Genomic DNA, 12,352 nt, shown 5'->3' with positions numbered 1-12,352 from the left:
GGCCAACTGTATCACACCAAAGAAGGTATCTGCAATTTAAATCCATTCTTCAATTAAATCATTCATTAAACCAAAATTTCAAAATACTGGGCCTTTGAAAAACTTGGTGTGCAGCAGTCAGGAGTTTTGAAACAATTGTTCAACTTTTACTTTTCAAGAATACCCTGTACTTTAAATAGAATTACTAAATTAAAAATGTAAATTGGACTGTGTCTTTTAACAGTTGGTGATTTGTCTATTTTCCACATTTTATTATGCATAATTTTTATAATAAAGAAGGGATTTTTTTTTCATCCCTGTTCTAGTTGATAGCAATTTTTCCATGCTTCTCAAGGCTAATGTAATAAAACTACATAAAATGTTTAAGAAGAGCCCCATTAAAATATACAAAGCATACTAATTCATGAAGTCAAAGTCAAAGCAGAGTGGAAATATGAGCTTTAATAAAACTATGTCTGTTGTAAATAACTATTCAAGCACAGTCATTTTTTTGCAAATTGCATGGGATATAGCTCGGTCTACTCGAAGCAAAGAATCACTCAGCAGGATAAATGCATCTTAGTCAGAAATAGATTAAAAGGTACAGCTGAACCATCAATAAGAGCCAGATAGCACAGTATTATTTGCTGTTTGTTTTGAAGATGTAATTGCAGATCCCAGGATTTCAATAAATCTGTGCACATCAAGGAAGGAATTGTAGAGAGGAACTGGAGCAACGCGAAGAGCGTTTGGTTCTCTCATGTCACACTGCAAAACAGAGAGGGAACATTCAGTAAATTCAGGTCACTTCTTGTCTATCTGTCAGCCTGTATTTTTAAATGCCACAACTTGTCTTCAAGGAAGAATGACTGGGCTGACAAGGAAGCACGTGTAAAACCTTTGGGATCCTCAAGGAGCAACAGTGAGGAGCATGATTGAGAAAAATTTAGTAAGAAGAGTAGTTTTGCCTAAAAATATGATACAAAGCTCAGGATGGGCAGGACTTTAGCAGTGCCATTGAGGGCTTCAAACTAACTATGCAGCCCCAAAATTCACTTTAATGCCTACAGCAACCCAGAGTTGAAGAGGCACAGAGGTGACCAAAAAAAAAAAAAAAAAACCACAAAATCCCCCCATTCCAGTATGTGAGTGTCTTGTTCTAAAGGTACAAGTAATGGCCCAGGCATTGCAGTATTTTTCTTCCCTTCACTGTGATTTTGAACATTTTCCTGAATATAATAATCTCTTATATTTGAAAAATATCACTGCATTGCAAAGACAAGCCAACAGTGTGAGGCCCTGTGCCCTGTTAAAAGCAGGAGTTCCTGGAATTCCCTGGCAGCACCAAAGCAGCAGCATACATAACCTAAAAGAGGTGCCCTTTGGGGAGACAAGTGACCAGCAGAAATAAAACTGATATCTCATTTATATGGCATTATGCTATCAGCCTCACCTCCCAGCACATCTAGATCACCCAATGTAATGTAAATTTCCCTTTTATTCTTTTGGAGCAGTGGTTGATGGTAACTGTGCCATTACAAGGAAGTGCTGCTCAGTGGCTGCTTTTTCTGAGTGCTAAAACACATCTCTATGGAAATAGCAGCTTTTCCATTGCTCCATCTCGGTGCTCCACAAAACTTTTGGCCATTTATGGGTCAAGAAGGGGACTGATGTAGGTTCAGAGTTCCTTGTCATGTAAATCTGTAGCTGTGCCTCCCATCCTCATGCACCCATGATACAACTCTAACCTCAGCAGTGACTCCAGAACTACAGGAAATAAGTCAACAGTGAAAGGGCAATACAGAGCATAACAAATATTTCATAAAATAACTTTATGTATTTGACTGCTTGCACAAGTAAAAATTGAAATTGAAAGAAATCATCATCAGTCCTAGTGGGTTTTTGCCTTATATGAGACTACATTTGAATTAAAGCAAATTAATAGTTTGTTACTTGTAAAAAAGATGAAGTTTGATTTACTTACAGCCACTCCTCTCTTCTCCAGCTCTTTAAACACAGATTTTATTGGGAGGGAAAACGACAGAGTGAGCTGGCATCCTCTCTCCTCAATCTGAGACGGTGTGATTATTCTTACAAAGGGCTTCTCTGGATTTGTTTTATCCTCACTGTAGTAATGCTTTATCAGGTATTCCAGGTAACCAGTGAGTAGAACAGATTTCCTCCTCAATGCTTTCATTGTAGTTTGACTAAAAACCTGTGATGATTTGAAATCATTAGAATGAGAATGTGTTTCTGTAGAAAATGAAAAGGAAATAAAGAAAGATTTCTCTATACATTATCACTGGAATCAAGTATTAACAGCAGAGAGACATTTCACATAAACATGGCAGGATTGGGCTTTGGAAAACACAGGATAACATTATGCTTTAGATAATGACAGATATTTGTGCCTATGGTTTAAAAGTTTCATACACATCTGCGTCTGCAAAAATAACTTGAACACAAAGCCAGTTTGCTAGGAGATCATTCCTCTGCATGTCTAAAGAGGATCCATAAATCCTCTGTAGGTGCAACAGTGCTGAAGTCACATGAAAGTTTTCCCTTGTATGTACCTTTAGTACACGCCTTCTCAGTCTCTACAACTCCTTGAAAGGAGGGTGTAACCAGGTGGGGTTTGGTCTCCTCTCCCAGGAAACAGTTGATGGGAAAAGAGGGAACAGCCTCAAGTGGCACCAGGAGAGGCTTAGTTTCCATATTAGGAAGAGTTTCTTAACTAAGAGGGTGGTCAAGCACTGGAACAGGCTGTCCATGGCAGGAATCACTGTCTCTGAAGTGTTCAAAACCACGTGGGTGTGGCACTTGAGGACACGGTTTGATGGTGGGCCAGGCAGTGCTGGTTTAATGGTTGGACACAATGATCTCTGAGGTCTTTTCCAAAGTAAACGATTCTACTAACCAAATCCAAGGGCCAAGACTGAAACATCATGACTGGTGTAGAAATTCTTGTCTGTGAAAGCACAAAATGTATACTAACATTGACTTTACAGCTTTAAGTTCTGTACAGGCTCGCTCTCTCTAATCCACATGAAGAAAAAAAAAAAAATATTCATTGAATTATTTTTCAATAGCTCTGTACTCTTGCACAGCTACAAGAACTGGTGAGTTTCAGACACTCAAAATATCATGAGACATGCAAAAATGACTGCTTGGAATTGGCAGTGCTGGTAGGCCACACAAACAAGATCAATGTGTTAGAGGAGTTTGGGAGCAGAAGGTGAGACAGCTTCTGCTTTTGCTCTGGAAAGGCTCCATTACAGGCAATGATGGAAATGCAACCCCAGAAACAATTTACCCCTGCCTTCCTCAAACCTCCCTTTCCTTCTTCCCGTGGAATTAGCTGCAGGGGAAAATGACAAGGATACAGACATGCAAGTGCCCAACAGCCACTTCAAATCACATCCTGGCACATCAGTGCTTGTGGACAGCTCTCTCTCCACTGACTGCAGCTGCAAATCAGAGACAAGGCAGTGTCCTGGATGAAAATCCATGATCTTCACTCTCAAGAAATCACTGTTCCACAATAGAGAAGTAACAATTTTAAGATTACCTATATCATAACCTGGAAAAGCGTAAAGAGAGGTACCTGAGAAATCCTACTCAAAATACACCAAAGTTTGGTTTCCAGCAGCATCTGGAAAACATTGTTCTGTAGAACATCCCAAATCTCACTTCCTGTTGCTATCACAGCCACTAGATGCTGCACAAAACCAAGAACCCCTGCATTTGTGCTTGTGAAATGGAAAGTGGATGCTGTAAGACAGATTTTGCAAGGGAATAAATGTGACAGGACCAGAGCCACCAGTAGTCAGCAGTTGCACAAGTCAGCAGAAATCTAGAGGTGCTTCCCTCTCCACCCAGGCAGGCAGAGCAGACACAGGACTGTTCAGTGCATTACTAGAGGGAAAACAGACCTGCCTCCTTCTCCTCCAGGAATATGAGGGATGGATCTCTTTAGGCTACATGCAAAAAATCTGCTTCTACAGGCTTTGTGCAAGGAATACTTGGTCTCCTGGGTGAAATTTTTTGAAAAAGGTCTTTAAAATGTGTCTGTAGAGCGCTCCCCTTTTTTCCATAAAAGGCAGCAGCTAGTGCCATAACAGTCACTTTAAGCATTATTGAGGAATAACATCCATTAACACTTGCAGTTTTCATTGTTTCCATTGGAAACACTGCCTTCTGCTTAATGTGTCCCAGTGAAGGTGGCATGCAATTTCACTAGCCATCTCTTGCCAGACATGAAAACTATTTTGTTTCCCACTGTATTAGAGCAATTAGCACTGGGAAATACTGGCTGTGCCAAAAGGTAATGTGGGCAGGGAAAGGGGAGGCAGTGGAAACTGCTCAGCCCTCATTGTTCCAGGCTCCCTGCAGTGGGCTAAATGACACCAGCCCACACAAACCCGAGCACTCACAATCTGGGTCATGGCAGAACAGCTTTCAGCTTATCTCGAAGGTCACATAAAGTTTAAAACAATATATTGGATGTTTAAGGACTAAAAAAATAAATTGTCAGGCAGAACGAGAAGCATTGGCTGTGCCCTTTGCAGTCCTTCAGTGTTGCATGTAAGATGGAGAGATCACAACTGGCAATTTTCTGACTTTGTTTGCTTAAGATGTTTTTTTTTCAGTAAATACAGAAGAGGGATGTGGACACAGCTCTTTGTTCCAGCATCAGCTCAGCCATTCCACTAGAACTAATGGAATGCTAACCAGAAATAAATTTCTGCCATTTATGCTGGTGGCAGAACCTTGCTACCCAAGGCTGCCTTGAAAACCAGCTTAAGGATAATTTTATAGTAGAATATATTGCATATAGCAGGTAAATCTGAGTAACTCCATGCACCAAGAGTCCTGATTTCAGGGGTGAACCATCCTTATGAGAAATGCTGGAACATCTTGATATGAAACACAGGTGTTTGGGGAACAGCTCCATGCCCTCAAACAGGGATGGGCTGTGCTCTCCAAAGTGGATCAGAGGCTTTCAGCACATGGATCACACCTTCAGAGGAGGAATTAACTCTGTAGGACTGCCCTTCCCACAGCCACAGTGTCAGTGATTCATACAGAGATAGCTCAGAGATGGGGTTCTGCTCCTTTGGCCACCAGAAAACAAATGGTTTAATGAAAGAAAAGACAGCTTGGAGCTATGCCACACTCATGGATTCCCCTTTTAGGAAACATTTGCAGATAGTTTGTGTCTCTTCTGCTTGCAACCAAAGGCAGAACAGATTCCCTGAGCCACTGGAACAGTTGATCCAGGACAGCCAGGACACCTAATTTTCTTTCATATAGGATATAAGTCTGCTTTGCTGATGGAATATATGAAGCAGGAGCACTGAATGCAATTTTTCAGACTTACATGATTCCTTTGCAGGAAGATGCTGAGCATAATCCTTCCCATGAGTAGTACTGAGACAAGGCACTGTTGGACTTGGTGATCTCAGACATCTCTTCCAACTTTAATTATTCTGTGATTTTGAGCCATGAATATTTCTATGGGATAAAGGTGCTGTTTGTACTGAGCTCCTAAAAGCAGGGACAAACACATTGCTAGAGTTCAGGTTTGGAGGTGCAAACCTCAAATACTCTTGGTCCAACTCGGGCCTCTCCAGCAGAGTTTGTGAGAGACATGGGGAGAAGAGTATATTCATTAAAGGCCTTGGTCTCTCAGGGCTGTGGGGTTATTTTGTTTGCTTTTCATTACTTCTCCCCTTCCATGTTCAAATATTTCACACTTTTCTTTAAGGGAGACAGCAATAATACACGTAACATTCATTAAACATTTTTATACTCTTAAATTCAGGCTCAAAGTAAAGCAATTACTCACCTCTAAACTGGCATGCAGAGCACAGACCAGTAAAATTGGAGGATTTGATAACCGGAATCCATTAATTCCTTCACTTAGTTGTAATTCTGGAAAATGAATAACTTATATTAGTGTTTTTGATTTCTTCATTTTAATGGATTGGACCTTATCTTGAAGTCTGTCCTCACGCAGTAAAATATTTCCCTAATGCGGCCCGTAGGAATCGGTCATTAAAAGGAAATAGTAATCTATTCCCGGCTAATACTTTCAACTTCGAGAGAAGCCCAATTTTATCCAGCAGAAGACCTCATTAGCAGCTTCATGGGAACCAGAGAACTGCAATTAATTTGTTTAAATGGTGTGTGCTAAAACCACCTTTACACTTGAATCTCTTTTAAGGCTGGCACGAGGCAGAGGAATTCCAAGTCAGCAGAGGCACACTCACGCGGAGCAAGGAATCACGTTCCTTCACTTTATTGAGCTGATGAGACACATGGGAGGCTGCATATGCAGCTAAGTGTAGCTTCAGGCCAAGGAGAGGAGCTGCCTAGACTTTGGGCTGTGAAATCTCACAAAATCTATTTAATAAATCTACAAAAGCCTCGCTGTAAGTTCTGTGTCACCGCTGATATTTCACGCTCCAGCACCAGAGCGAGAGGACGCGGCAGAGGAAACGCTTTTCACACACAGCGGACTGGCTAATTTTATAATGCCCAACTTCTCCCCTGTAAACTGCTCATGGAAATGAATAAACAACGTTTTTCTTCTTCTAGCAAATTTCAAGGCAATTTGTGTCTCCTGCTGGCTTTCCATAGTGCCACTCTCTTGCATTTGGTCTGAAAACAAAGAGCAGACTGAGGCTATTAGAGAGGTGCTCTCCAGCCAAAGCCACATCAACAGGCGCTGCCACAGAAAATTAAAAATATATTAAAAACAAAACAACCAATCAAACCAAAAAGCTCCTTTCTCATCCTGATCCCTCAGGATAGTCTCTCTGCCATAGTTTAAGCTGGAGCTGAACAGTCTAGCTGTCAGATTTGGAAAGGAGCTCTCATTTTGTGTTGGGACAATAAACATTATTTCAGAGCAGGTTTGTCTAACAACCCATCCCTCCCTAGTGCAGGAAATTTGGAGATGCTGAAACATTAGTGGGATTTCATGACTTTTGTCAGGTTGCCTTACCTGAATTTGTATAATTTCTCATTAATTCCAGTAGAACTAATCCTGAAGAAAGATATTACCCCAGTGACTGATGGCAGATCCTCGCTCCTCAGAGACTTATGAATTTAATTCACTGAGATACCTTGAAAGTTTCATCCATATTCTATATCTCCTTTTTGAAGGTATTTCAGCAAAATATCTAGGAGCAGGCAGTCAAACCAGTCAAACCTTTGTGCCCACACACAAATTTATTCCAACATTTATTTTGTTAACTCCACTGCTTCACATATTTAGGATGAGTTTAGCCTAATGCCTTTAATATAAATGAGGAAAAGCAAAGTTCTGTCCTTTCTCCTTAAACTGCTACAAAAGTGAAGCTGGTTCTATATAAATAAATCAAATAAGGTAAAATTGAGAGTGTATAAGTACTTACTGTTTTCCATGAGGAATCGTGTTTTGAAGTCATGGCCCCACCAGCCGACTAGCCTAAGATTTTTTAAAGAAAATAAATTAATAGAAATCTTAATAGCTTTTAGTTTAGCTTTAAGTATCAAGAATTGTATAAGATTAAGCAATATATAAATTTCCAATAATATGTTTTATTTCTAACAATGACATAAAAATGCAATAAATTCTATAAAGAGTTAGCACTAAAAACATAATATTACCATTTGAGAATTTCTCTTTTACTGCAAATAATAAAACACATCACATCTTTCAATTAACTATTGATTTTAACAATATCCATTTTCTCTGAATTCACTTCACAAAACAAAAGATAGTACAGAAATATTTCCACTGTTTGGTTCCAAGGCATTAAATTCAAAACATTCTCCCTTGCTCTTAAACTTAGTTTAATGAATATTGAAAGCTAAAAGAAGTTATAAAATCTGACTTCGTTTCACTAAGAAAAGGACTTTTTGGTGAACAACAAGCACACAAAACCTTGGAGACAGGACTGTGTGGGCATTGTCTCGTCCTTACTGCAAGACCAATGTGAATTCTGCATACTCTTTTATTTTCCTGAACTAAACTTATTATTCAAAAAACTTTCTTTAAAATAAAACCCAAACCAGTTTAAGGCTATATTCCTTTTTTTAAGATTGTCTGCTGAAAAAAAAAAAAAAACCAAACCCATTATTTAAAAAATAATATGCCTGAGCTTGGTGTCATTAAAATGACACTACATTATTAACTCATATTTAATGGAAAGGATGTTTGAGGGCATTGCTACAAACAATTTTCTAAAGCAGCTGGATGTACTGGATCACCTACTGCCAGGGCACTGCAGATAAAACCAATATTGCAAAATCAGGGACTTTTTCCCCACCTCCCTTCGGTTCTCCACTCCTTATCTCAGCACACAGTGATATCAGTGATCAGTAATGCCAGTCCTACTTGAGATCCCCCTGTATCAATGCTTTTATTAATATCAAGAAGTCACCATCACAGACTCCTTCCTGAACTTCTCAGCTCTCTCCACAACTGGACATATTGGACACCATTTCTGCCAAGGCTTTGCTCAATTTTCCCTATGCCAGATAGCAAAATTTTAGGGGTGAAGCCTGGCAAAACTTGTAACGATAAATAAGTCTATATATAAAGGTCACAGTAGATCAGCCTTCCTGGAAGCAAACAGGAAAAAGAAAGCCATGGCCCCTCCCTAAAGGAGCATTTTGCAGTTTGCCTAAAAGAGCTGAGCTCTGCAGAATAAAGACCACATTTGAGTTAGAAACTTGTTATATGAATACTGCAGAGTGTAAAATAAAGTAGTTCGTATTTCTGTATAACAACACAGGTTTTATGTTTACTTCTGTGAGTTGCATCTAAACAGAGGCTCTACAGAAAAGGATGTTTTTTTCTTTATTGCTGCATGATGTTTTTATTATTCTGAGACCCATGAAAATTAATAGTGCAATATACATCCATTTTAAATGAGATATTACATTGCCAAAATGAATACACCCCAAATAAAGTACAACACAGCTTCTGCCCAAGTGACTCCATTACTGATGCTTCGAATCATAAAAGATATTTCAGTTATTTTATAGGAACTCTATAATATATAGACAACATTGTACTGAAAACCCTGAATATTGCATGTTCCTGCAACAATCTGCTGATATCAATGTCTACACACAGTCTATGAATTTCAAAGCTTTGAAGCAGAAAAGAAATCCATGGGAAATAAAACATCTGGACAAATAGTCTGTGAGGAGAAAACAATACTATGTTCCACTTGGACCACACCCAGAAAGCAAAGACAAAATACAGATCAATCAGACCATTACCCAGATCAGGGCTGATGAAAAGCTCTCTGGTTGCACTTCAAATGCTCAAAGCTCACTAATTCTGAAGTTGGCTTCAACCCAGATCTCAGCTGCAGCACCACGGAGGCAACTTGGAAAGTGAAATTTCAAAACTTTTCCAAAATGACAGAATGAAGGACTTTTTTTTAAAAGACAGTTTTTGCTGTCTTGCCCTTTCCTACCATAATCTGACAATTTGCTTTTCCTCTTTTTTTATTTTTTTCTCTTTTGGCTGTTCTAGAACTTCAGAAGTGTCACTGCAGGATGTGCACTTTGAGGCAGCTCTGGTCCTACACTCTCATTGATCTAATGGTCCATATGGATGTCATGTTATTTGACATTTAAGCTGACAGGCTTCAAAGCGTGGAAATTAACAAAATCTTCACAAATTATAGCGATTTGCTGTTTACAATTTTCTGTGAAAATTTTGAAATGAAGGTTGCCACCGCTATGCCAAATTTCAACCTGTTGTGATGGGAGAGAGCTAAGGTGTTAAACCCCAAACATAACACTTTATAAATGCTCACTAAAAATAATAGGCAATAAAACTGCACATTAACTTACTGCAGTAAAATTTCTTATTAAAGAGTTGTTACTCTGCATGCAAAGTGAGCATTTTGAACTGCAGTCGCCATTTCAACTGTTCCTGCCTCAAAAACAAAGGCACCAAGATCTAAATAGATTCTGAATTCCCATAACTTTTGGCAAAATGCATAAAGTGGAAGGCTCTGAAAAGCCATATATGATGTGCTTGTGATTAAAAACACCTTAAAACATGTTAGCAATGGGACTGTCAAGTTACATGCTTTCCATGGCAGATAAAACCCATTGTGGGAAGTGTGTTAAAATCAGTATCTAAGGAGATAAAGGTCTAATTTAGCAAATGTTCCACTATAAATTAAAAATGCAAATTTATCCAAACTGAGCCCTTGTTTTAACACATCACTAATCAAATTCGTTATCTCAGTGTTGGATAGGTTTTGGTTGCAGCATCCTGCTGCCAGTCCCAGGTAGCCCCAGCAGCGTCCCCAGGCTGGTCAGCAGAGATGCTCCTGGAACACCTCCACAGAGAACATCTCTCCATTCTGGAGCAAAAGCATATTTGATATCCATTGAGAAATCATGTCTAAAATGAGAATAAATTAGTGCCACACATTAGCTGTGTCTTATTCTGTAAGGTGAATATGTCCTTACAAGATCATTTCTGTTAGAAAATAACCTTTTAAATAGACTGTTCCATTCTATGCCTCAAATAAAACCATTGCCATTGGGTTGGAAGGCACCTTGAAAAACATCCCTTTCCAAACCCCTGCCATGGGCAGGGACATCTTCCACTGGACCAGGCTGCTGAAGGACCCATCCAGCCTTGTCTAGGTCCTCCCAGTTTCATAACACTGAGACTTTCCCAGGGAATTCTGCCACTTCCAGTCTTTGCACAGAATTTTTACATGTGCCACATAAAATTTAAAGCAAACTATTATTAGCCCGGTTTAATGAAACAAGAATATAATTAAATATTGCTGAAAGGTTTTCAAATTCCTTTTTTATTTACTCCAAAATGTTCTCTTGTTTTACAAATCAATTAACAAAGGTTTGCTGGGCTGGAAAATGACTGCAGAAAGGAATAGTATCCTCTTATTTAGTCAACCTCTCTTTGAGGACATTTACACCAGGGAACAATCCCTTCAATAAGTATTTTTATTTAGCTCATTTTCCTCCTTCATATCTGTCTGCATTAGAGGAAAGCACTGGTTGTTCATAACTTGAGTCATCTCATTTGTAGTTGTATTAATGATGCAGGAGTGCAGGATATAATGATCATGATGTATGTGCAGTGTAAACATCAAAGAAGATCCAGTTAAAGAACACAGAAATAATACAAAAAAAATTCCTCTGACCTTTGCTTCAGCATTACAGATGATCATGCTACTCATTTATAATTTACAGCCTGAAGCAACACGGGTCTCATTTCCCTTCTCAGCAAGAAAAAGAGACAGAAACTCTTGAGTAGTGGTACAGAAAACAGGGAAATGCCATTAATGTGGCCCAGCTTTTACAGTCCAGGGCAATGTGTTGAAGTATCCTGTCATTATATTGTGTGAGATAATCATTTCACATCCAGAGGAAGGCAAGTTGAAAAGCTACAGGAATACAGTGTGAAATTTGTAATACATGATTTTACATCTTCCAGCTTCCCTGGGCATGGAGCAGTTTGTTTCCTCTCCCTTATCAGGTCACAAAGCAAGCTGGAAATTTCATAGTCATTATTTAGATTATATTAGGAGCGTATACCAGCAAAGCATGATATTTTTATGAAAGGATGGATCAAGCCAAATCATAAACAGGCAGTTTGGGGCCAGGCTGTGTCCACAAAGGAGATGATGTAACTGCTGGGTGGCAGCTAAGCTCTTCATTCACACATTGCTTTAATTTTGCAAAAGCATCCAGGTGTTGGCAAAGATTTGTTTGATTTTTTTTTTCATGCTACTGTTCCAGCCATGAGAAAGAATCAGCTCTGAGTAGTTAATGAGACTTGTCACTGCTCCCAAAGTTCATTACACAGAGCCAGGCAGATCTTATGCCATGTCTGCAAAGGCAGCCTTGTGCAGGGAAAAGAATGAAAGGGACAAAAATAATCATTAAGTTCAGTTTCTTGCAGTCCTATATGTCCATGGCACAGCTGGCTACGTGAAGAGCACATCCATGTCTCAAAACACCCTGAAGACCTAAGATGGGCAAGCAACAGGCACTGTGACACAAGTTTAGAGGAAAGAGGTTAATTGTGACTTAAATATCACTCTCTTAGCAGGAAATGTGTAACAAAAACAACCATGAGGTCTTAGAAATTAAACTACAAAAGGGACATAGAAAGGCTGGAGGCTGGAGCCAACCTGGAGCTAGGAACAATCCACATCTGACCATCCTGGACCATCACCCTTCTGCCTAGGAGAATGTGCTGGTACCACATCCAAAGCCCAGCTTTCGTATTTCAAATTCCAGGATAAAAAAACCCAAACCAAACCAAACAAAAAAAAAAAAAAAAAAAAAAAACCCACCCCAAACCAACAAATGGTAC

General features: G+C 39.2%; 1 protein-coding gene across 3 annotated transcripts in view; it reads right to left on the bottom strand.

The window, feature by feature from the left end:
• Nucleotides 1-421: 421 nt before the first annotated feature.
• KYNU (kynureninase) overlaps nt 422-12,352 on the bottom strand; it is a 61,189-nt gene continuing 49,258 nt past the window's right edge. For all 3 annotated transcript variants that reach the window (XM_053948318.1, XM_053948316.1, XM_053948317.1), the window contains exons 11-14: nt 7,401-7,453; nt 5,828-5,913; nt 1,964-2,194; nt 422-747 (exon numbers count right to left, since the gene is read on the bottom strand). In XM_053948318.1, the coding sequence (XP_053804293.1) occupies nt 595-747; nt 1,964-2,194; nt 5,828-5,913; nt 7,401-7,453 (523 nt within the window). In that variant the 3' untranslated portion in view covers nt 422-594. The remainder of the gene's footprint in view (nt 748-1,963; nt 2,195-5,827; nt 5,914-7,400; nt 7,454-12,352) is intronic.

The sequence above is a fragment of the Vidua chalybeata genome, chromosome 7, assembly GCF_026979565.1.
Source record: "Vidua chalybeata isolate OUT-0048 chromosome 7, bVidCha1 merged haplotype, whole genome shotgun sequence".
Classification (NCBI taxonomy): domain Eukaryota; kingdom Metazoa; phylum Chordata; class Aves; order Passeriformes; family Viduidae; genus Vidua; species Vidua chalybeata.
The sequence above is the reverse complement of the archived record's forward strand: the minus strand, read 5'-3'. Positions and strand labels throughout refer to the sequence as shown.